This window comes from Sus scrofa, chromosome 6 (assembly GCF_000003025.6).
Source record: "Sus scrofa isolate TJ Tabasco breed Duroc chromosome 6, Sscrofa11.1, whole genome shotgun sequence".
NCBI lineage: Eukaryota > Metazoa > Chordata > Mammalia > Artiodactyla > Suidae > Sus > Sus scrofa.
This window is the reverse complement of record NC_010448.4, coordinates 67,636,655-67,662,341: the sequence shown is the minus strand read 5'-3', so window position 1 is coordinate 67,662,341 and position 25,687 is coordinate 67,636,655. Positions and strand designations below refer to the sequence as shown.

The following is a 25,687-nucleotide window of genomic DNA, read 5'->3' as shown; positions in this document are numbered from 1 at the left end:
TCATGTCTTCTGTGTGTCTTGCAGTATGTATTTACAGAAGACTGCAAGATAATCAAGCAAACGCTTGAGGAACCCCTCTCCCTGCCCTTAACAAGGGGGGAAAGGTTTTTAACACCCACAACTCCTTTCCACACCCTCTTTAACACCCACTCTGCCGACCTAGGTACCAATTCCTGACTTGCTTTCCTTTAGTTTTCAATCTATGGCAGTTTTACTCAAGTAACAGCTTTATGGAGACAGAATTCACATACCACACAGAGGACCTTTAGGATACCCGGGGTTGTGGGACCCATCAGTGGGGCAGTTTTTATCTCTATGGATGTGGTTAAGTTGGAAATTTCCCAGGATCCCCTTCCCCGAGTCTGCCCAACATTTAAAAGGTGGAATAGGAGTTGCCTGGTGGCTCAGCGGGTTAAGGATCTGGTGTCGTTACTGCTGCGCCTCGGGTGACTGCCATGGTGCAGGTTTGATCCCTGGCCCCGAACTTTCGAATGCTGCAGGCACAGTCAAAATAAATAAACAAATAGGAGTTCCCGTCGTGGCACAGTGGTTAACGAATCCGACTAGGAGCCATGAGGTTGCGGGTTCGGTCCCTGCCCTTGCTCAGTGGGTTAACGAGCCGGCGTTGCCGTGAGCTGTGGTGTAGGTTGCAGACGTGGCTCAGATCCCACGTTGCTGTGGCTCTGGTGTAGGCCGGTGGCTACAGCTCCGATTCGACCCCTGGGCCCATGGCGCAGAAGTGCCTAAAAAGCAAAAAAAAAAAAAAAAAAAAAAAAAAAAACAAAAAAAAGAGGAACAAACAGCTCCACTCTGAACCTGTACGGTGAGGAGGTCGGAGTGCAGATCATATTCTTCAAGACCAGCTTAATTCCGGCAGCACCATTCTGAAGCAGGCATGCTGACTGGCCACTCATGCCAGGTTCAGAGTGGTTCAAGACCCTTCCTGTGGCTCAGTGTTAACAACCCGACTAGGCACCATGAGGTTGTGGGTTCAATCCTTGGCCTTGCTCAGTGGGTTAAGGATCTGGCGTTGCCATGAGCTATGGTGTAGGTCACAGATGTGGCTTGGATCCCAAGTTGCTGTGGCTGTGGTATAGACCGGTAGCTGCAGCTCCGACTAGACCCCTGCCCTGGGAACCTGGGTGCAGCCCTAAAAAGACAAACAAACAAAAACCTTCTCTGACCTTCTAATTCCTCCCCTGAGCTCTAATGTTCCCATTTCTCCCATGATTGTAGAAGGACTTACTCCTGGAATAAGTAAATCCTTTCCTCTGTAACCACCCTCGCAGCTCTGCTTTCCTGACTAAACCCTCACTGATCTATACCAGCTCCTTCTGTTCCACTAAACAAGAGCTCAGCAGGGACTCTTTTCAAACTCTGTAACAACAGAAGCCAACACGGTATCAGGGAGGGTCCTCCAGGCTGCTGCACAGAGGTGTATGCTGCTCACTTCTCGGTGCACTTGATCTATTTTATACTTACGTATCATTTCCATGAACTTTTTTACTAAAATGGAATACATGGAAAGAGCACACAAGTCTATCTGTGCGTCTGTCCACGTGTCACACCCACAGCCAAGAAAGAGAACACGAGCAGCACCCCAGCAGCTCCGCAGACTCGCCCTCCCTCTCCCCGCAGGTGGCTACTCCTGACTTCACTCCTAAGCTGTCTGTCCTGCTTCTGAGCAGTTCGAACTTGTCTACAGAAGCTCGGACTACAGGAATTTGCGAGTCTGGGGTCTTTCCCACCACGCTGTCTGTGAGGGTTGTGCACCTCTCCACTGCCTGGTCAGTTCAGTTTCACGGCTGTTCAGTCTACAGGAAGTCAGGGATCACAATGAGCTTCCCTCCTGCCGCGGGGGAGCACCTGGGCTGTCTCCAGCCCTGAGGACTTTGGACTCACACCCCTGGGAACATTCCTGAACATCTCTGGTTCGCATATGCACGCGCTTCTGCAGGGAACACACATTAAGAGGGGAGCTGCTGAGACACAGTGCAGACAGTTCCAGATAATTCCAGATCCCGACACTGATGGTAGATGACCCTCCATGGTGCGTGACAGCCTCCAGGGCCCAGGCGCTTGCCACCCCCGACACTGCCCTTTTTGAGTGTAGTCATGCGGGTGTGTGAAGGCAGCCTGCTGTGGCTTATTCTCCATTCCCTGATGCTGATGGGGCTGAGCGCCTTTTCCTGTGTTTATGGCCCATCTGCCAGGTGTCTGTTCAAGTTTCTTGCCCATCTTTCCATCGGGCCTGTCTTTTTCTTACTAACCTGCAGGACTTCTCAAAACATCCTGATTATACTACATTCTCTTGGCCAATCTCACTCAATGACCTGACTTTTTGTTCACTTAGTGGTGTCTTTTGATAACAGACGTTATTTTAAATGTAGACCACATATCAACATTTTACTTTTTTCCTTTTTTGGCCGCCCCCTCAGCACATGGAAGTGCCCGGGCCAGGGATCGAATCCAAGTCAGAGCTGTAACCCATACCACAGGGGTAGCAAGGCTGGATCCTTAACCCACTGCACCATGGCGGGAACTCCCACACAAAGGCAGTGCTTCGGGTGTCTTATGTACTTACTCTCGCCATTGTAGCGCTCCCCACTAAGCTGTGCACGTTAGCGGAGTACGACCGCTCCCAAGAGTGCTCCTCATAACTGCATCTCATCCTCAGCCACGCACACAGAACATACACATGCACGCACACACATAACACGCATATAACATTTGCTCACATACACTGAACATTTCCAGTCACGTATCAACAATCACAGAAATCAACCTAAGATTAAACTGTATTCCCAGAGCTCCTGCTGTGGTGCAATGGGATCGGTGGCATCTTAGGAGCACTGGGACACAGGTTCAATCCTCAGCCTGAAATAGTGGATTAAGGACCCGGCGTTGCAGCAGCCGCAGCCTAGGTGGCAACTGCGGCTTGGATGTGACCCCTGGCCTGGGAACTCCATATGCCGCAAGGAAGACAATAAATAAATAAACTGTATTCCCAATGCAATCTCATAAAAGGGTGAAAAGATACAGAGCTAAACCATTAAGACTGGCATCAACTTAAGAGAAAATCACAAGCAGATAATTCAATGGTACAGATGAATAATGCAAAAAAGATGAAACAGAGGGTCAGAAAGTAATGAGTGGGCATAGAGAAAAACAACCTTTTTTTTTTTTTTTTTTTTTTTTTGGTCTTTTCTAGGGCTGCACCCACGGCACATGGAGGTTCCAGGCTAGGGGTCTAATCAAAGCTGTAGCTGCTGGCCTACACCACAGCCACAGCAACGAAAGGTCCAAGCCACATCTGCAACCTACACTACAGCTCGCGGCAACACTGGTTCCTTTTTTTTTTTTTGTCGTTTGCCATTTTTTGGGCCACTCCCGCGGCATATGGAGGTTCCCAGGCTAGGGGTCTAATCAGAGCTGTAGCTGCCAGCCTACGCCAGAGCCACAGCAACTCGGGATCTGAGCCGTGTCTGCAACCTACACCACAGCTCACGCAACGCCGGCTTGTTAACCCACTGAGCAAGGGCAGGGACCGAACCCGCAACCTCATGGTTCCTAGTCGGATTCGTTAACCACTGCGCCAAGACGGGAACTCCCCAACACTGGTTCCTTAACCCACTGAGCGAGGCCAGGGATCAAACCCACAACCTCATGGTTCCTAGTCGGATTCGCTAACCACTGAGCCACGACAGGAACTCCAGAAAAACAACTATTTTGGTAAAAGAGGGAAAAAAAAGGAAAGCAAGGTGAGATTAACCTACCTACTTGTGAAATATTTTAAAAACCATACTACACCTGCTGTCACAGTGAGACAATGTCAGGGTCAGACAGGAACAGCCCAGTGAAAAAACTGGACACGCACCATGAGGACGCTCCCAGCTACTCTCAGACTAGAAAACCATACTCCATGAAAAGCCAGAAGCCCATTAGTAGACAAGTCCCTACGTCAGGTCTGGGCTAAACCCGAGACCATTTTTCCAGATCATTCCCTAAATCAACCATATCAAGTTTTCTAACAACTGAAGTTTCTCAGAAACTCATCATCTCGTCAGGTCCGGTCTTTCCAAGCTGGAGGAGCGCTTCTCAGCAACGCTCACAGCCCCAGGGTCTGCGGAGCGGGAGGGAAAGGGAGGACACAAAAGAACCTTGAGGTGTGGGCAGAGACGAGCACCCACCCGCAGGAAATGGGCCGTGGGAAGGAAAGAAAAAACGACAAACACATGCTTCATCGTATCAGGATCAAATGTGCAAGGGAAAAAGAGACAAAGGCAGCACAGAAAAACAGAAACAGCCTCTGCCCTCGCAGACACCCGGCTCCGGAAGCTCCCCACGGCTTCCAGAGCGTCGGTTTGTTCCACTGACCTGGGCTCTAAAAACGGACTGTGCTCTTAATAAAGCCCACTTGCCTCCCTCCCGATTTCCTTCGGCTCGCTTTTAACCACGGTGTGTTTCACCACAGCAAGAAGACGGAAGGGCGTGATTCTCAACCTGCACACGTGAGAACCCCCGGGGGTCTGTAAAGCCCCGAGCCTGCGTGGGCCTCGCCCCGAGACCACTGTTTCAATGCTCAGGGTTGGAGCCGAGGCCCCGGCAGGTTTTGGAGGCTGTCCCGGTGGTTTTAACATGCGGCCGGGGCGAGACCCGCTGACCTGGAGGAAGAGCTCCGGGGCCGGGCGGGGGGTTTCGCCACTTTGTGGAGAATCGCCCAGTACCCCGCACACTCACTCCAACACCCCACGGTGCTCCCCCTTGTTTCCACTCCCTTTGAGAGCCGCTGGTGGACCTGGGCGGCACGCGCTTCAGGGAGCGCCGGCCCGGCGGAGGCCTCGGCCCTCCTGCTCTGCCCTCGCGTCCCAACGCCCAGGGTCAAGGGCTGGCGGTGGCGGCTGCCTCTGGAGGAGGCCAGAGGCCCAGGTGGGCAGCGGTGACCCCACGGCCCAGCTTCGACGAGCATCTCCGCTTGCGTCCGTTTTATAGCTTCAGGGGACCCGTACGTTTAGGTTTGAATAAAAATGTTTCGAAAATTCCAAGCACCAAAAAAAATTTTTTTAAATTTCAAAAACTGACAGGCCTTCTAGTTCAAAAGTACAAGGGTTCAACTGAGGAGCATGGAGTCGGACGTGCAAGCTCCTGGCATGTCCATCTGTCCCCAAGCCCACTCAGCGCACGGCAGGGACCGCGTAATGACAGCAAATGACAGGAGGGGGACCTCGAGAGGCGTCCTCACTGCGCTGCCTGGAAACTCCTCTTCTGCGTCTTCGCACCTGCCCCTCGTTCGGAGGCAGACGGTGTCGTGGACGCTTTGGCACGTCGTGGCCTGACCAAGGGCACTCCGTCTGTGAGGCATGTCCCTGGAGGAACGTGGAGACGCATTTCTCCTTTTCATGACACGCACAAGTACAGCTACATGGCTCCCTGCCCCTGGCCCCTGTGTCACCCCCACCCCCTGAATGTGGGCAGGACCTGTGAACCAGGTCTAAGCAGAACACAGGCCAGTGGGAGCACAGAAGTGATTACGAGTGTGACTGCATCACACGAGACCAGTGTCCTTCCTGCCAGAATGCTGTTCTGGGCTGGCGTTGGGAAGAGGGGGCAAGGAAGGAGGAGCCCGACAACCTGCGAGAAGCGGAAAACCAGGGTCCAGCAGCTCGCCTGCAAATAAATGCTGCCAACAACCCCCGGTACAAAGAGGGCCCTTCCCCAACCAAGCCTTCGGGTAAGAGTCCAGCCCTGGCCAACAGCCAGCCCGCAGCCCTGGAAGACCCTAGGGCAGAGGGCTCAGCTAACCCGTGCCGGACTGCAGGCCCACCAAAATGAGCATAACACACGTATGGTGTTTAAGGCTGCTAAGTTTGTGGTAACACGGTCATGCAGCGATGGGTTACCGTGCGGAATAAAGGATTGAAACAGCAGGTTCTGGGCCCTGAGGTGGGGAAGAGCACAGCTGGGGGCCGGTACAGAAATGGGGTGGCCTGAGGGCCTGGGGGGAAGCTAGAGAGGGGCAGCCTCCTCCCGACACCCCAATGCCACCTTAACACGCTTGAATTCATACCTAGAGACTGTGAAAGCAACTGAGGAACGCAAAGCTGGGAAAAACCTGACTCGACTGGCATTTCACTTCTGTATAGAGATGGCTCGGGCTGCTATGAGGAGAAAGAGCCAGGGGTCCAGAGTAGAGGCAAGGAAGGCACACAGGAGGCCCCCGAGGATGCCCAGGTGAGCAGTGGTGACAATGACAGCGGGACGTGGAAGGGTTAAATTGTGAAGACAGAATGGGGGGGGGTCCACGAACTTGGAGGAGAAAAGAGCTACATCCCTCTTTCAGTATTTTTGTTTAATGGTGAATACAGGCCACACCGCAGCAGTATGGGCAGTTCCTGTGGCGTCTGAATCTCAGGCTTTTTTAAAATCCCACGACTGATGTCATGACCAGGGAGAGTTATCTGTATTTATCATTCCCTCAAATTCAAATGCAGACCTGCCAAGAGATCTGTGACTTCAGAATGTTTAACAGTGGAGTTCCCATCGTGGTGCAGCGGAAACGAACCCGACTAGGAACCATGAGGTTGAGGGTTCGATCCCTGGCCTTGCTCAATGGGTTGAGGATCCAGCGTTGCCAGGAGTTGTGGTGTAGGTTGCAGATGTGGCTCAGATCCCGCATTGCTGTGGCTGGGGTGTAGGCTGGCGGCTACAGCTCTGATTAGATCCCTAGCCTGGGAACCTCTATGTGCCACGGATGTGGTCCTAAAAAGCAAAAAAAAAAAGAATGTTTAACAAGTACATATAGCATCACGGGACAAATCTGTTTCATTAAGATTTTTCTAACTATTTCAAAACTGCTGGTCTGCTTTAGGACTGATTCTGAAAAGGGAGCCACAAGCTTCTTTGCTCAAATGCAAAAAGGGGAGAGACCCTGGGGCAGGAGGAGGAGGAGGGAGACAGGATAAGGTTCGGGGCTGCACCTGCTCTTGGAGGTGAGAGAAAAAGAAAAAATACGGACCCCTGGAGGGGCAGCAGGTCTGGGGGGAGACCCAGAGTCAGCTCCAGGCGGCTGAGTCTGCGGCGCACGGCAGGCACCTGAGTAAACGCCAGAGCAAAGCCAGGCCCTAACTTGAAACGCACAGACAGCACTTCGAGCCACACCCTAAAAAACAATTTGACCCAGGCTAGGGGTCAAATCGGAGCTAGTCACTGACCTACACCACAGCCACAGCGACGCCGGATCCGAACCGCATCTGTGACCTACACCTCAGCTCACAGCAACTCACTGAGCAAGGCCAGGGACCAAACCCGCAACCTCATGGACGCTAGTCGGATTCATTTCCACTGCGCCACAACAGGAACTCCAGGTTTGGCAATTTGTATGATGCTGGAAAAGGCAGGCAGTTTTTCGAGGGCAGGGGGGTGGACAGGGATAGATGAAGAGCGAGTGGAACCGGAGAGAGCGGAGGAAGTGCGTGGATGACTTTCCTGAGGAGAGTTAATGCCCAGGACTTTGTAAATCTTCTATTGATGGAGAGGGAGGTCCGTTTCCACTGCAAGGTGGGCACACACACAACCTCAGCGGAGATGCTGGTGATGCAGGAGGTTGCAAAACAACCACCAGACTGAAGTCCCTGGGAAGAGGGGTGGGGTGGGGTCCCAGAGCCCAAGGGAACGGACAAGCCTTGGACAGGAGGAGGGAGACACAGCCATGGAGAGGTGGGGGCAGCTCCGGAGCACCTGCCGCTGCCCTGCACCTTCTAAACCGAGTGGGGTCGGCAGCGGCCAGACAGGAGCACTGGTGACGGCCAAGGGGCTGGGCTGGTGCAAAAAACGCAGAGCGTGTGTCTCGGTCACGCAGAGTGAGAACACGCGGGTGCGGGGAGAACCCTGGAAAGCTGGGGAGTGGGCGCTGCTGCCGGAGGCCGGTCATCAGGAGTTTACAGCGAGATTGCGGGCTGGGTCTTCTCTTGTTTCCCTCCAGCAGCGTTGAGCTGCCTGGGCGGAGGCAGAGGTCAGAGCCGGGGCCGTCCAGGATCCGGTGAGGGCAGGAGGAGTGAAGGGTCGGGAAAGCCGAGCCGCATGCAAGAGGCTGGGAGTGAGCTGGAATTCGGCTGGGAAGGGAGAAAGGCCGGCAAAGGCGACCTCCCCGCAGAAGGGAACAGGGAGTCCCGGAGCTGGCTCGGTGGGTGGCCGTGGCCGAGGGGCAGCGGCGCCCCCGCCGGAAACACACCCAGCCCCGGGGCTCAGCCACAGCTGGTGGCCACACATCACGGGCTGGTCAGGGCACCGGGACCCCCGGGGACAATGGACCGCGTGAATTCAAGGGCCTGCCTCCTGGGAGGCGGCAGCTCTGGCAGCATCTCAAGGGTTCACCTGTGTTTTCCGGGGCACCTGCTGTCTGACACTCACTGCCGAGTGTGAATGTGGTGAAAACGCCAGGAAGTAAGGGAAGGACGGGGAAGGATGGTCACTCTGCGTGCACGTGGGACACGCTCTCCAGGACACGCTCTCCAGCGGGCCCCGGGAACGAAGGGCAGAGGCTCCCTGCTGACCCAGGAACCCAGCCGACCCCAGGGTGCTGAGCGCGTCCCACTGGGTCAGCCTGCCGACCAGGACGTCCTGCTTCTTGTTTCAGAAAAATCGGATTCCCCTGTCGGCAGACACCTCCATGTCCCCAGCCCAGTTGCTGGCCCGCCTCCAGGCTCTTCACTCAGGGAGCCCAGGCCAGCAGAGGCCACGCCCGTGCCCACATTCCCCACTCCACACCTGCCCCTGGAACCCGTGGCACGATGTTTGCCTCATTTGCTCTTCAACCCACTTTCTGCGGAAACCACTGGTCAGGGTGACTCAGAGCCTCCCGGGGCCCAAACCCAGTGGTGGCAGCTCCCCCACTGGCTACTACAGCCTCTGCGGCAGAAAGAACAAGACAGCCCCGTTCCACGCACCAGAACCTGCAAACACAGAATGAAGGTCGGCAGCCAGCTGACCTTAACGCAGGGAGAGAGGGTCACAGGCCATCCGGCCAGACCCAGTGCAGCAAGATCCTTGAAACTGGAAGAGGGAGGCCGGAGTGGTGGTGGTGGAGAAAAAGGCGAGATGACAGAAGGAGGATCAGGGGTCGGTGAGAAGGGGCCACAAGCCAAGGAGCGTGTGCAGCCTCCGGACAAGGCCCGGGCCAGCAAACGGTCTCCCAGGAGCCTCCACATGAGTGCAGCCCTGCTGACACCTTGACTTTAGCCCAGGGAGCCCCGAGTCAGATGTCTGACCTACAGAACTCTAAGACAGCAATAAATCCGCATTGTCTAAGCCGCTCAGTTTGCAGTGATTTGTCACAGCAGCGAACAGAAAACTGATACCGCCTCCTTGAAGCTCATCCTCCTCTCGGCTTCCAGCTCACGGCCGTCTGGTTCCCCATACTCCCTGGTTCTCCGCAGCCTTCCGAGCTGGCTCCTCCTCTCCACGTGGGGCTTATCTCATCCCTCCCCATCCATCTCTGGCCCCAGAGTGATCTCATCCAGTCTCAGAGCTCTCCAACTGATGTCTCAGACAGGACCTCTCCCAGACTCCTAGACAGCTGCCTACTCGACACGGCCACTTCCGTGTCTAAGAGACATCTCAAAATCAATACGGCCCCAAGAACACTCCCGGCCCTCCCCTCCCCTCTCCTCGTCCTCCAGGCTCTGTCTGGGTTAGGAGCACCAGCACCAGTGCGGGGCGTCATGTCTCCTCTCCCAGAGCCCCACGTGTCCACTCCCACGAGTCTGACACCTCTGCCGCCCAAATACATCCCACTTTTCACCCTCTCCACTGCTTCCACCTCTTACCAAGATCACCAATTACTGCAACAGCCTCTATTGGTCTCTCTGCTTCCCCGTCAGTCACAGAGCGGCCAGAGAACAGCTTTGAAAGTAACAAATCCATATTGTGCCACTCACCTTCTGATGGTTCATCTTCCAATGACTCCCTGTTACTGGTAAATTTCCCACCAGGCACCTCAAGACCCAGCCCCTACCAACCCTGCCCATTTCCGCTTCCAGATGTTCACTCTGCTGCAGCTACACCGTGCTATATGCTGCTCCTCAAACCAAATGCACTCCTGCCTCAGGACATTTGCATCTGCTATTCCCTCTGCCTAAAATGTTCTTCCCCGAGATCCTAGATCCTCAAGCAGCTAGCCCCCTTCCCTCATTCGGAACTCAACTCAAATGCCTCTAACTAAGGCCTTCCATAACCAACCAACGTATCAGTGGTAAACACTTCAGTACCCTATTCTGTTTTCTTCTTAGCGCTTCTGAAGTTCTTATCTACTTATTTACATATTGTCCTTCCTTCTAAACTATAAGCTCCATAACAACAGGAACCTTGTCTGTCTGGTATCCTGAGCATCCTCGACCATTGCCTGGGGCGTACCAGCCCTCCGACACTGCTGAGTGCGTAAATGAAGGCAGGACACAACGGCCCACTAAGAAGCAGTCAATAAACAGGACACAGTGGATCACTGTCAAAAAAGGCCTAAGATACACAGATTAGGAGAAAAGCCAGGTCATAATACTTCATGGACAGTTAACCCGTTCTGAGTTAACAAATAAAATATATGCCCACATAGGCACAGGACAATGTCTGAAGAGATATGTATCAGAAAGTCAGGCGTTCCCACCATGGCTCAGTGGGTTAAGAACCTGACTAGTATCCATGAGGATGCGGGTTCAACCCCTGGCCTCACTCAGTGGGTTAAGGATCCTGCACTGCCACAAGCCGCGGGACCTAAACAATGTCACACATTCATTCGTTCAAGGAACAGTCACCCACCACCCACCACCCACCACAGGCCACACGTTAACTCGAAGTGCCTGGCGTCCATGGGTGAACGGAGCAGATGAAGATTCCTGCCCACCTGGCCCTCAGAGCCCAGCAGGGGCAACCAGGCAGCACCCCACAAAAAGAAGGCATGACACACTTTCCTAGATGATGATAAATGCTAATTCCAAAACACTTAAGCCTCACCATCCTCATTTATGAAATAAAAAATACATAATCACCACACAGCAGGTTCTCTGAACTGCTTGAGGAATGGATTGTTAAAAATTACTAGAAGATGTTCAAATATAAAATGATTGATAATAATTAAAGCATTTAACAAATATGATTCTTAAATAAAACGATTAGAGTTAGAAAGTCTAAATTTCGTTCAACAGTACAAAAATAAAATTTTAACACACACATTAACAAGTGTCTTCTGATACCGGGAGAGGGAGCCTGTGACTGCACAGTTTTAAAAACATGTCAGGAAAAAATGGGAAATGACTATACTCTGGCCTCAATTTTACAGACCGTGCTTATTTTAAGCTATTTCAATGTATTCTTTCTCAGAAATGGGAAGCAGACAGCATTTTCCGTTTCTTTCAATTCTTTCTAAACTTTTTAAAAAGGTAAATATATTTAAGTGTCTCTTCCCCCCTCTCTTTCTGAAAAAGCAGCCTCTGCAGCCTTTTCTAAATAAGAACCCCAGATCCAATGGGAAAGCCTCCTTCTTGGCCAGCTTCTCTGAGGGTGTGACCTCCCAGCACTTTGTCCTTGACCCTCTGTGTTGTGACGTGCCCTCTTGTTTGTTTTTTTTTGTTTTTTTGTTTTTTTTTTTTTAGGCCGCATCCACAGCATACGGAGGTTCCCAGGCTAGGGGTTGAATCAGAGCTGTAGCCAGAGGCCTACGCCACAGCCACAGCAATGCCAGATCCCAGCCTCGTCTTTAACCTACACCACAGTTCACAGCAACGCTGGATCCTTAACCCACTGAGCAAGACCAGGGATCGAACCTGCGTCTTCATGGATACTAGTCGGATTCGTTACCGCTGAGCCATGAAGGGAACTCCTGACCGCTTTCTTTTAAGAGAACTATTCAGTCATGAGCTACACACGGAATGATGGTCTCTCTTTTGGGGGCCTGGGTTTTTGCAAAACTTGTGGAACGAATAAGTAATTACCCAAGATGAACATACAACATCTATCACTTTCCTATACATCAGTAAGAAATGAGGGAAATTTGAAATTTCAAACACAATACTATGTACATGAGCACCCTTCCCCCAGAAGGAATCAGGAATCAATCAAAGTAGTACAAGATCTATAGGAGGGAAACTCCAAAACTTTGCTGAGTTAAATCAAAGAACTAAATAAATGGAGAGAGAGTCCATGTTCACGGAGAGGAAGACAACACTGGCAAGATGTCAGGTCTTCTAACTTAACCTACAGGTTCAACACAGTCGTAACCAAAATCTCGGGAACAAACGAATTCCAGAATTTACAAGGAGAGGCAAAGACCCAGAAGAAGCGACTCCATGCTGAACGAGAAGAACAAACTCAGAGGACTGACCCTGCCCGTCTTCAAACTTCCTACAAAGCGCGGGCAATCAAGACAGTGAGGCACTGTCAAGACAGACAGACAGGCCAGTGAGACAGACGAGAAAGCCCAGATTCGGACCCACAGAAACTTAACCAACAGACCTTTGACAAAGGAGCAAAGGCAATACGGTGGAGTCAGACGGCCTTTCCAACACTTCCAGAGGGTGCGGGAGCGACTGGACGTCCACCTGCCAAAACCAAAAGGAACCTGGATACAGGCCTTACCGCCTTCACAAAAGTCAGCTCTAAGCCAATCACAGTGTAAAATGCAAACCCACAGAACTCCTACTAGGTAACACAGGAGAAAAACTAGAAGACCCTGAGGACAGCAAGACAGGCTAAAGCACAGTCCCGGACAGAGCTAACGGAGCCCTGCACGGGAATGTTCACGTCAGCTGTGTTCCTAACGCCAAAACCTGGAAGCCGACAACATGGCCTTCAGCAGGTGGATGGATAAATACCCCACAGCGCATCCGGACAATGCAGAATTACTGAAGGCTCAACAGAAAGGAGCCACCAAGCCGTAAAAAGACAGGGAGGAGACTTTAAGTGCACAGGACTACTGAAAGAGGCCGTCTGAAAAGGCTGCACGCTGTAGGATTCCAACTATAGGACCTCCTGGAAAAGGCCAAAGTATGGAGACGATGAAAAGATCAGCAGTTGCCAGGGGGCTACACAGGCAGAGCATGGAGGGTTGTTAGGGCGTGAAACTAATCTGTGTGACACTGCAGTGATGGATGCATGTCACTACACGTTTGTCCAAACCCACAGAATGTGCAACACCACGAGGGAACCACCTCCGCCTTCAGCAGGCCAGAGACGACACAGACACCGCAGCGTGTGAGAAGCTTCCTGAAACCCACATCCTGCCCGGAACAAAACACTCTCCCGACACGTGTCTATCTTTCCTCGCACTAACCCCAGCCCGTCCAGGGTTCCTCTCCCATCTAGAAAGAGGGCTTTGGGTTTTCTTTCCCCGGCTTTCTAAAAGCCTTAAGACTAGAAAACAGGCTATTTTTTAGGAACTTCTTCCAAACTTCCCAACAGAACTTCACAAATCCCCAAAATAACAGAGTCCATCACTAGAACCATGTGGTCGGGCGTAGGCAAGAAGCTGGAAGGAGGGCAGTCAGGCAGGTGGGAGAGCAGGTCGACGCTGGCCGTCGGCTCTGGGGAGCGTGGGGTAGAGATGCTCCTTCATGCTACCTCTTCCAAAAAAAGTCACAAAAATCAGAACATGCAGAGTTCCCTAGTGGCCTAGCATTGCCACTGCTGTGCCTCAGGTTCGATCCCTGGCCCCAGAACCTCCGCATGCCACGGGCGCGGCCAAAAAAAAAGCCCCAATAAACAACAAACACTAAAATACGCCTCCACATGCCCCTACCACTGCCACCCATATTTAAAAAGGGCTTCCTAAATTACTTTAGATAAATAGCAAAAAAAAACAAAAAAAACAATTCTGCATTCCCTGACTTCTAGGCACATGAGACACAAGAAAAAGACTACAAAAAAAAGGTACAAACCCATCCCCTGTAGCCAAAGCCCAGCAAAATATACCTGCGTGATGCGGGCAGCAGAGGCGAGCCGAAAGCCAAGTGAAGCTGATCAGAAGACCACTCCAGGCGGCTGCGCCGCCTCACCTGGTGGGTCCCACCTGGACCCTGTTAGACACGCCCACTCCCAGGCCCCACCCCAGATCTACTGGCCAGAAACGCCGCGGGTGGAGCCCAGCGAGCTGGGTTTTGACAAGCGCTCCAGGTGATTGTGATGCCAGCTTGGCCTGAAAAATCACTAAAGTAAAGAACGCCAACCTTTTCAAGTACTGTTCCTTCTCCGTCCCCACTGGCCTTTCAGCGGGGCTCGGCTTCTTCTGGGAGCCATCACCACCAGCCTCCTGCCATCACTGAAAAGAGTGGACCATTTTATCCCCTCACAACTCAAAGATAAAGAGTCTGCAGAGTACACAGACCTTTAATGCAAACTGAAAACTCTACTCGAGCCCTCTCCATGGAACTTAAAAAATGTGGGTCGGAAATGCACCCTCACCTGTACTTTAACCCTTTTATCACGATGCGCCTGGCATGTGGAAGTTCTGGGATCAGGGGTCGAACCAGAGCCACAGCAGTGACAATGCTGGGTCCTTAACCCACTGAGCCACCAGGGAATTCCTGTGCTTTAACATTTTTAAAAAGCCAATCTCAGGGACAACACTATATATTAAGACATGGGCAAAAGCACCCTCTGTTTAAATTTTCATCTCTAGTGCCAGACAGGTATAAAACTTGGAGAGGACATCAGAGAAGAACATGCAGCCCCCAGAAGAAAGGCTGCCTGCCCCTGAGGGTGCCCACCCACCAACGCCAAAGGGACAGAAAACTGTCAAGCTGCTGGGTGACGAAAATGTCGTGGAATTAGATCGTGGTGCTGGGTGCACAACTGTGTCCATACTGAAGACCACTGAATCGTACACTTGAAAATAAAAATCGGAGTTCCACTGTAGCAAAGTGGGTTAAGAATCCGACTGCGGCTTGGGTCGCTGTGGAGGGGCAAGTCTCATCCCCAGCCCAACACGGTGGGTTAAAGGATCCAGCACTGCTGCAGCTATGGCTGGGATTCAAGCCCTGGCCCAGGAACTTCCATATGCTGTGGTTACGGCCATAAAAAAAAAAAAAAAAAAAAAAAAAAAAAAAAAATAGAAATAAATGAAAAGATGATTAAGAGAGTTTTAAACAAAACAAAACAAAACCAAAAAACCTCCCCAGCTGGCACGCCCAGACAACTCTGGAAGCAGTGATCCAGCCTCTGAATCCGGAGCAGTGGTCTAAGACCAATCTTTAGGTCTTCAAGGGCAACCTGGTGTAACCACCGAAGACACAGAAGAGGCAGGGCAGGTGTCTTAGCCAACCCTCAGCCACACACCTCTTTCTGACTGCTAGTTCCGTATCCTTCCCAAGACATCAGAGATCCCTGGGTTCACTAAGAAAGTTCTAATCTCACATCTTAAATTTATAACCTGAGAAAGAAAAACCAGTAACAAATATCTCCTAACACACAAACTCATTGCGCAAGGTAGTGATTTGTGACTACAATTGCACCTGTGCCCAGTAGTGTCATTTAAGTTGTTCTTGGACTAATGAGAAAAGCCAGAAGTGAACCTAAGACTCGATGATATATATGTGCCAAGGCCTAAAAAGAGACTTAGAGAAATGCTTGCTGGGCAAAAGCAGTTTCGGAATAGTTCAACAGAGAGGGGTGGAAAACTGCAGGGCACAGGCCAACTTCTAAAGAACCTGCCTGGCTCTGGCACAGGCCGGCCGCCACAGCTCCAATCCGACCCCTAGCCTGAGAACCTCTATATGCCACGGGTGCCGCCCTAAAAAAGACAAAAGAAAAAAACAGAACCTGCCTGAGAACAGTCAGTATTATATTCATCTTGCAAGAGACAATTTAGTTTGGGCACAACACCATCCACTGCACTTAACTAATACTATTACTATAAATTTTTACTAGGTTTTTTTGTGGTTTTTTTTGTTTTGTTTTGTTTTGTCTTTTCTAGGAACGCACCCACAGCGTATGGAGGTTCCCAGGCTAGGGGTCTAATCGGAGCCGTAGCCACCGGCCTTTGCCACAGCCATAGAAACGTGGGATCCGAGCAGAGTCGGTGACCTACACTACACCACAGCTCACGGCAATGCCGGATCCTTAACCCAATGAGCAAGGCCAGGGATCGAACCCACAACCTCATGGTTCCTAGTCGGATTCGTTAACCACTGAGCCACGACGGGAACTCCAATTTTTACTAGTTTTGTGGTTTCTTTTTATGTAATGTATATACCTATTTGAGTTTTATATTCACAGAACTCCTCTAAGAACGAAGAAATTTGTGCTTTTTTGCATGTTTTTACATATTTCATTCATTCAACACTGAGTATGGGCCAAAGAGACTTTTAAGTGCTACATTTTGAAGTAATTTAACAAAAATAGTTTAGGTCAAACCAGGCTGGATCTACAGAAATTTCTTTCCTTTAAAGAAAAATTCCTTTACCATCCTATTCCAATTTTCTAGGCAGCCCCCTGCTGTGCAGGTAAGACTGGCTTCTTTTACCTCTCCCTGGAGCCAACCCATCTGTACCCATGGCTCTTGGTGGTATGTAGGGCGCTCTGGGCCCAGCCCTGCAATCCACCCGAGCTACAGGGATTTAGGCTGGCTGACAAACAGGCCTGTGTTCATCTGCATTCACCTCCTTCACACTAACTGCTAAATTAAACACAGGGATTACAGCTAATCCAACTGCTACAAAACTACCACTTTTACTTTCAAATCTGCTACCAGAGACTCTATTCAGAAGGCCAACGGTGTCACACTGAAAGCCTGGCTATCTCTGCTGCTGGGCGTGTGTGCATTTTCCTATCTGTGATTTAACCAGAAAAGCCCCCTGCCTAGCCTCAGAGAATGATCTGGGACTGGTCAAACCCTTAACACTGCCAAAATATCTCACTCACCTTCATAATCAGAGTATAAAAATACTTTTCAGTTTGGCTTACATCTTGAAAATTTGAAGAATCTTAAATGATGCCCCCAAAATGTGGGTCGATGTTTCGAAAAGATGACACAGAAATACACTAGCAAAACCAATCACTGAAAAAATTACAGCCCTAAATCTATGACTTTTTAAGTTAGAGGAAAATTAAAAACACAAAAGTACTCAAGTATACGTGCCCATACAACAAATGATTTTAAAACTTTTTTAAAGTAAAGTGGCTTCTTGTTAAAACAAAATAACTGAAATAAAACATCATTTAATAATTTCCAGTCTTAAAGTCCATTTTTATTACTTGAATATAAAAAGTTGGGGAAAAACACATAGTCAGGATTTAAAAGGGTAACTCTCTCCCTTTAAAAAGCATCACAATCAAGGGGCTTTTCTTCCTCAGAGTCTGGTGCAGCCGAGCACCTAGGAGTCTACATGTGAACTGCTCCCAACAAAGAAACGTTTACCATTTAAAAAAAAAAAAAAATGCATTTAATATGAGAATCTCTGAAACTACCACCAACTACAAACCTCTGATGCAACTTTCTTAAGATCAATTCAAATTAGAATTCTTTCTGGTTTACTCTTGAGAAATTTTGCATTAGAGGAAAAACAAACAAAAGAGAGCATAACTAGCTCAAAGCTAGCAGCACACAAAAATGATGCGAACATACTTAAGGAGACGTTTTCCTTGTAAAAGGTTCCTGGTGCTGCATTAGCCTGGCTTTGGAAGAACGCCATTTGAAATCTAGACCTAGCAAGTGGGGAATGCAGGAGTTATATTTTAAGTCAAACAGCTAATGAATGACTAAACAAAAGAAATTTCAGTCTGGACAACATATATGGAGTACTAATATGTGTAATTATGAAGGAGTCATTTGTGCAATCAGAAAGCTGCATTAGCATAATGATGTCTGGCTCTGGGCCTTACAAATATTAACTTAAAATGCAGAACTCTCCGAACAGTTCACCTCATGAAGATGTGAACACCAAACGGATTATGAAACAAGGGTTAGCTCTTTCACAAATGTGCCTTGTGTTTAGCACCCTCTTGCCCTCCTGCCCAGGATGGAAAAATCAAGCCTAACCCTTGCGTCCTGCATCGGTACCGAATTTCTACTTGTAACATATTTTCTTTCCTATCCAGAGCCCACGTATCGATATTCATAATTAAGAATGAGAACGCCTTCCCTACGAAATGAATGCTACTTAAAAAAAAAAAAAAAAAACTTTAAAAACACATTAAGTTTATGTACAATAGCTGAAATGAAAAAAGAAGCCAATGAAAGGATGAGGAGTCCCCGACTGGTGCAAAACTCTGGGGCGATCTACTGGGCGCTGTTCTCTGGGACAGAGGTGTCGAGAACAGAGGCTCCACACAGTGATGTCTCTAGGGCTCAAGGTTCCTCATCTACAACATGAGAATCTTCACACAACCTACCTCCTAGGATTAATTCACGGAGTAAATGTGATTACTAGCAGACGACAGATGCCCACCGGAAGTCAGCCGCCATGACTGCCAGTATCATCATCATTTCCTGACAGTTTTCAGAACCTGGGAAGAGTGTTCCTGGTTGAGAAAGCATAACCTAAAACCGATTTGTTTTTAGAGACAACATTTATTTTGCACCTGCAAAGAGCATTCGAGAAGGGCAGGAGAGTTCATCTATTCCGAGGAGTCAGAAAAGGTGAAAAGTAGCTTAAGTGGCTAAGATCTCTCTCATCTTCTTCTGAGAGTCTTCCTTCTTAGTGGCTTTCCCCTTTACCACAATACCAGTCCTATATTAACTCTTTTTTTTGGCTGCACCCGCAGCATACAAAAGGGATCAAGCCAGCACCAGAGCAACGACCCGAGCCACAGTGACAATGCCAGGTCCTTAACTAGTAGGCCACCAGGGAACTCCCTACATTAACTCTTTTTAATCCAAAACTAAAGTACAGAATGGATTTGCCTGGTACACTAACCATGTGCCTTAATGGTTAAGGGTTATGGGTCTTTGACTAAAAGTCTAGACAACACACAACAGAATTAATGTCCCTAAGAAAGTAAAAAGCCGCGTGGAAGAAATTAAGCTAGGACAGAGACAGGCCCTATCAGATGTGCCAGCTTGACCCAATTATGTCACCTCTTTTTACCAACACTCCCTCATCTGGAAAAGGAAACATTACACGCCTTGCCACACCCTTGCGAGGCTCAGAAACAGCACATTACACACCTTGCCACACCCTCGCAAGGCTCAGAAACAGCTGTGGAGAGTATCCTGGCACCAGCACCGTGCCCAAGAACTGGCAGTCCTTGAACGGGCACAGTCTCACTGCCCCTCTCGCCACAGAGGCCCTCGCCCAGCATAAAGCCGGCTTCTCCCAGGCAATCACAGATACTACACCCAGGTCTGAGCGAGAGAATGGCTCGAACATACAGAGGCATCAGATCATAGCCAGGAGCGCCACTGTACACGGCCAGCAGAGCAGAGAGGGCACAGGCGACAGAGAACGCCAACAGCTGACATCTCAGACAGGCAACCCGGCCGCCAGCCTGGTTCGCGAACAAAAGCGGTGCAGAGAGTGAGATGGAAAACACGCATCTGCTGGGCTCTGCGCTGTGCCCCAACTGCAGGCTGCCGCCGCCGGGTAGACCCCCACCCAACACGGCAAAACCCGTCCCAACGCCGGCGGGAAGACGGGCCCTTCGTAAAGCGCTGGGACCACACTCTACCCTGTGAGCCACGCGGGAAGTGTCACAAAGCCCCTGCGAGGGACGAGCCTGCGGAGGCGCGTCTGCTCCGGGCCTCAGTGGCAACGCTGAGGACGGCGGGCTGCAGGGCCCGGGAGATGCCAGCACCCAGCGAGACGGAGGGAGTAAGCGCTTCCACGCAAGCACCGACCGTTTTCTTCCCACTGTCCAAGCCGGTGCACAAAACAACAAAAAACCAAGACAGGTAACCATGACCACGTGACACCTACAGAATTAACAACCCTGCTGTCTGTCACTCCAGGATCCCGCTCTCTTCCCTAAAGCCAAAAAGAAACGAGAAAAAGACCCAAGTCCTCCACACAGAAACACGGGCCAACGTTCAGCTCTGTCGTAAAAGCTCCTGTCGGTGTTGAGCTGATGAGTCACTGGAACAACTGGAACAACTGACGGCAAGAGAAGAGGGCGTGGGCCCCTGCCCCTGGGCAGCCGGGCCCCCATCCCCCTGCAGGAGCACCCACGTCTCCAGCAGGAGCGGTGGCTTGTGCAAATGACGCACGGTCCCCTGACCCCATCTCACACGGCAGGGCTCAGAGAGGGATGCGCTCTCCCCCCCAGGGACGTGGCCATCAGGCACACGGGGACCCAATCAATGGGCCCCCAGGGGGCTCTGTGAACTGGGGGCCTCGAAGAAAAGGCAGAACAACCCCTGTCTTCCTTTTAATCTTGTCCTCTACAGAACTTCCTCACTGGGTGCTTCACCATTTATCCAGATCATTAGTCAAGCGGAACATGTAAATAAATTAGAGGTAAGTAAGTATGTGAAAGCCGAAGGACTGTGCTCCAAAGCTCCAAAAAAGTTTTGAAACCACCGATCCAAATAATCCACCAACGAAATTTCTGGCACTCCAGCTTGACAAGACTCTTAGGTCCACCAATTTTAATTCACTAAGCAATTGCTGGTTTCAAATATAATCTCAAGTCATAATTAAATTCCCAATTTCATATAAAAATATACATTTTGTTAGATTTATAAGTAAACTAGAACTCACATATAATAATAACACGGCATGAAATCCATGTTTCAGGGAATACTAAGAAACATACTGACTTTTTAAAATATTTCACAACCTAGTTTTGACCTGATGAATGGCTCCCAAATTGTACTATTTTGCTGGCAGAGGAACAATCTATGATTAAGACTGATTTTCAGCACATTTACTTTGTTTTCATGTCTAAAATGTTTGAAACAGCTAATAGATGACTGATTAAAAACAGGCCTCTAGCTAATGTTTGGCAAAGCAAAAGTACTGTCTGAGGGGGAATATAATATATGCAAATAATCAAATATACATACCTTACATTTAAAATCAGCTGAGACGAGGTAATAAAACTAGGAGGCTCTAGTGAGTATTTCAATCTGTAAACTAGGGTAAGTAAAGAGACTTTCATCCATATATACCTCTTGTAACTCAAAAGCATTCTCAGTCAAGAATCCGAGCAAAACAATTTTTTAAAAATAACGGGAAATAGGCAGCACTCTTTTCTTCTTGAGTCTTAACAAAACTAGGCGCTCAACACAGGGTAGGGTGTTATACTTAACTTGGAAATGAGTGTTGAACCAGCAACATGAATGGATTTAGACCAGCTTCACAAAACCAATAACCCCAGCCACTTGAACTAAAGAAGAGAATGCCCAGCTTGATAGACACAGGCCCGATTCTCATCACCACACCAAACAGGTGTTATTCTAAACAAAAATATTCAGATTTCAAGATAAAAAAGATAACAAAGCAATCCACCCCAGCCCGGATTAAGATGTACCAGAACAAGAAACATCCTCCAAGAAGGTCAGCTCTGATTCGCTCTGCCTCACCCATCTTCCTCCTGACCCGCGTGTCACAGGAACAGCCGACGACCCCGACGCAGCCTTCATTCGTAGTACGAATTCCTGCCGTTACGGTAAACCACATGATTCTCCGTGCAAACCTTCCCCATCCGAGAAGACAAGAGCTATTTTGCGAATAAAGAAGCCTGCCCTTCCCGGTTCCAGTCCTACAGAAACCTCACCCTGTCAAGACGCTGCGTGTTCTGGGGAACACTGGGGCTGGATCTTCAGTAATGCAGGACAACAAAAAGAACTAAGGTTTAACTGAGATGCAGACAGAGTCAACCGTCAAACCCAAGACACCAAAATGCAAGAACACACAAAGAGAGAGAAACTCATGCTACCTTAGTAAGTCAGCGTGCACAGTTTATATTTTTCAACTCAAGCCAAGCCAGTCAGAGACAGTTCACGAAGCATGTTCATTTCTGTCAAATCCAGATTAAGTATCTTCTCGTTTACAATTTCCTAGTTCAATATTTTGAATTTTAAACTAACATCAAGTAGCACTAGGCAAAATGACCTAACGAGTGTGCCCTTAAAAAAAAGATACCCCTAAAAATAGAAATTATCTACCTCATTAGTGTTCCAGCGGTGCCTCTCTTTGGGTAAACTTGAACATTTCGGCAGACATTCAAGCAGCTTTTTCGGTAAAAAGATTTTTACATGACTACTATTGCTGTTCCCATGATCATCTATAAAGAGAAAACAACAAATTCAGAGAAAATCGTAGAGAAGATCTCCTTTTAAGCACACTGGCGAAGGTCCGAGGCGACAGCTCAGCTTGGTCCCCAGCAGACCAGGAGCATCGCTGCGCTTCGGCAACAGCCTCAGTCCCGCTCTCAGCAGACAGAGGGCAGCAGGAAGCTCGTGCAGAGCCTCGAAACTAAGGCTGAGCTTTCGCTCCGTGGCAGGTCAGTGAATGGGGAACGTCCCAGCAGCTGCCAGCAACCAGAACTCTGCTCTTAAAGGCTCTTTCCCTGGGCTTCCATGTAGTGCGTCAAAAGGACAAAATGATTTAACCTCACAAAACCCAGAAACTGCTCTTGACCAGCTCAAAAGGGTTGAAGTGTTTCAGGAACGATTATAATAAAATACAACTACTTGCTTTATTAATAAACTAATATGACTTCACCCCCTAGAATACAAATGAGACTTATCCTTTCAAAACAAAAATCACAAATCTTAGAAATACAAGGAATTTAAACATGCAGTTAGCTGTCTAGGTAATACAGAGGCTGGCCTTTCTAGCCTAAATCTAAAAGCCTGTCATTTTAATTAACTTGATTTACATACATATATCTACACAATTGTAACGTCTTTCATCCAAATGTAACTCTTCTAAGTCAGTGAGAGAAACATTCATTTCCTTTCAGCCTGGATGGTTCCTCCGACTACCTGATAACCAGTCTTCCCAACACGTTCTAAAAGAGATCATTTCCTTTATGTATTAGTTCATTCATTTATTTACACATAATACCTTGTCTCACTCCTGTAACCGAGTCCCTTGGCCTGGCGCAAGTTTTCTTGCCAGGTGTGACACAGGGAGGCCAAGGTTTCCAACTGCCCATTCCAGTTATGCGTGATGCCCCATGGAAGCCCCAGCAGCCAAAGGGTGCAACGCATAACTGGGTACCAAGGAGCAACCCATTAAAATCCTGAGGACTGAATCGAAATAATTCATTCTCATATCAGTGAGGAAGAAAGGGACTCCAAGTCCAGAGTCCAGGATTCTGGCCCAGTTCTGCTACTTTCTCATTGTGTGACCTTGGGTAAGTTACTTAATATGTTCGGTTTTCCCAAATCAAGGAGAACTAGGTAATCTCGAATTCTCCTCCAGGCCTAGGTCCCCACAGAACTGACTGTCACACTCAGTGATTTTAAATGCCCTGCAATTAAACAACCTTATATAGGCAGAGAGGTATCAGCTAAGAATGTTCAAAGTGAAATACAATAATACACTTTTCCAATCATTTACTACAATTTTGTTTAGCACGGTCCATTTTTTGAACATGTGAAAAACATAAAAGAATAAAAAATCTTTTCTATAGTCCTAAGAAAATTTTCTCCAAACATTTCTCATCTGATTAAAACATTTCTCAAGGAAAAGATCTTAACAGGAAAATATTGGGCATGAAATAAAGTCTAGAAAAATTTACTACATCATATGGAACTATTTTATAGGGAGGAACTTAAGAGAGTTTTAGCGTACTAAATCTTTTTTGGTCCATGAACTACACAACCAATTGAATTATAATGCCTATCCTCTATTTCAATAAGCAGTATAAAAACTTGAAAAATTTAAAAAGTGACTGCTTTCAAGAATCCAAAATTTGTTTGATAGCAAAATAAACTTTTTCAAAAATCCTACTATGAAACCAAAAAAGAAAGTGCGTTAAAGAAAGTTCATTGAAAGTTCTGTGTTAATGACCCACCATAAAACCTCGGTGATTTCATGTGCTTATGCTGGCTCCCTGCACTGCGGGCCCGAGGGAGGGAGGCACCAGGCCATAAAACTTGAAAGTGCAGCACACCAGGGCGGGTCCCAGGAGTGCTCCCTCCCCCTCGCTTCCCCTACAGTGGTTTTCCTCTGCTTTTTAAAAATCTCCCATGGTCTGTGTATGATTCTTAAAGTAGAGGTGAAATTCTAAATCAATACTCCATTCTGCTATTGACCAATTTTACAGGGTACCTTTTGGGAAAACAGCACCACACTGGGGCTCAGTGAACCGGCTCACCACCCTGCATTGTATATGACGCGCGTCCTATCTCGGAGAAAAGGACTTCCGTATAATTTTGACCATGAAGATAATATCAAACCCCAGCTTCTACATCTGTGGTCTCAACTTGATGTATTTAATTACCTGTCCTTTCAACCTCCTTGAAGAAGCCGGCTATCCTGGGGCATAAAACGCGCGCGCGCACGTGTGTGTGTGTGTGTGTGGTGTGTCTGTGTGTGTGTGTCTGTGTGGGTAGAGGGGGAGAGAAAGGGAGCGAGACGGAGAGACTGCGTCCTCTTCTCAACAGCACACTAACTGCTCTAGCATAGGCTTCTGTCTCCCTCTCTGATATCAAGTCAGGCAGCGGTGAATCGGCCCAAAGGCTTTTAAAGAGGAAAAGGAGAATGGCTATGTAAGCAGCGTCTCAATCAAGTTTCTAAATTTAGCACTTTATGGGGATGTGCAGCCATGGGTTCAAAAGGAACAGAAGTATGACAGGCCAATGGGTTCCCTGTAATCAGTTTTTAAACTGTGCTATTTCCAGAATTTTAGGTTCATGCTGAATATAAATTGGATGTTTTTAAGAAACTTCACGTTGGGTAAATTTTCCCACTGTGCATTATGAAGATGGCAATTTTAATACTGGGGAAAGAATATCAGGAACTCAAATAGCCAACATGTTAAAGCCCACATTTTCAAATTTCGGTTTTTCTAGTTAAAGTGTGAAAAAGAGTTAACTCTGCTTTCACACCAGAAAAGAGCTGTTCACACAGCTATGCTGTGCAAAACTGTGTTTTCAATTACACACTGCTTTGGACTGTTTTTGGAATGACTATAAATGATATAATAATTAGATAAAACATGCAGTGGTTTTTAAATCCTTGTCTCGGTACAAGGATCCTAACAGGATCTTGAGTTAACATTAAAAGGGACAGAATGGTTTCAACTGCAGCTCAGCATTTAGTCCCAACAGTTAAACTCTGACACTGCAAAATGGAGTGTCAACCAAACCCAGTAAAACGTTTCATTATCATTAGCTAGCAAAATACGCATGTATGATCGATGACTTCACAAAACAATTTTCTAACCCACTTCACAACAAAAATAACTCGTGAAGCTCTTGAAATTGACACATGATTTGATTGGCTGACAGCTATAATTCTAGAGACTGAACCGCCCTTGCCGGTCAAACTTCAGATATTTTCCAAATAATAATTTTAGAGCCGTAGCATAACTCAATGAAAACTTTCCAAAATGTACAAAAATGCCCATTCACTTAATGAGGCAAAGAGCAGAATCCTCATTTTCGTGTTTCATTTCTAAATGTGAGATGTCGCCTTTCGAGTCCTTCATTTAAATCCAAAGAGTGGTCTCTGACCTCTTCCTTGGGCTCCCTGCTGACGTCTGGAAGTTTGTAAATCACGACTGGGCTAACGCTAACCTGGAAAGGAGGCATCTG

At 48.5% G+C, this 25,687-nt stretch overlaps 1 protein-coding gene across 28 annotated transcripts in view; it reads right to left on the bottom strand.

Moving 5' to 3' along the window:
• Nucleotides 1–25,687, bottom strand: part of CAMTA1 (calmodulin binding transcription activator 1) — an 866,060-nt gene that overhangs the window by 809,581 nt on the left and 30,792 nt on the right. For 24 of the 28 annotated variants that reach the window (XR_002345413.1, XM_021097504.1, XM_021097510.1 and 21 more), the window contains one exon: nt 22,085–22,203. The exons of 1 other annotated variant lie outside the window; for it this stretch is intronic. Coding sequence is in view for 22 of the 27 variants with exons in the window: in XM_021097504.1 (XP_020953163.1) it covers nt 22,085–22,203 (119 nt within the window). In the remaining 5 variants the exon portion in view is untranslated. Of the gene's footprint in view, nt 1–22,084; nt 22,204–25,606; nt 25,670–25,687 lie in introns of all 28 variants that reach the window. 3 more of the 28 variants (XM_021097517.1, XM_021097516.1, XM_021097515.1) reach the window with 1 other exon arrangement.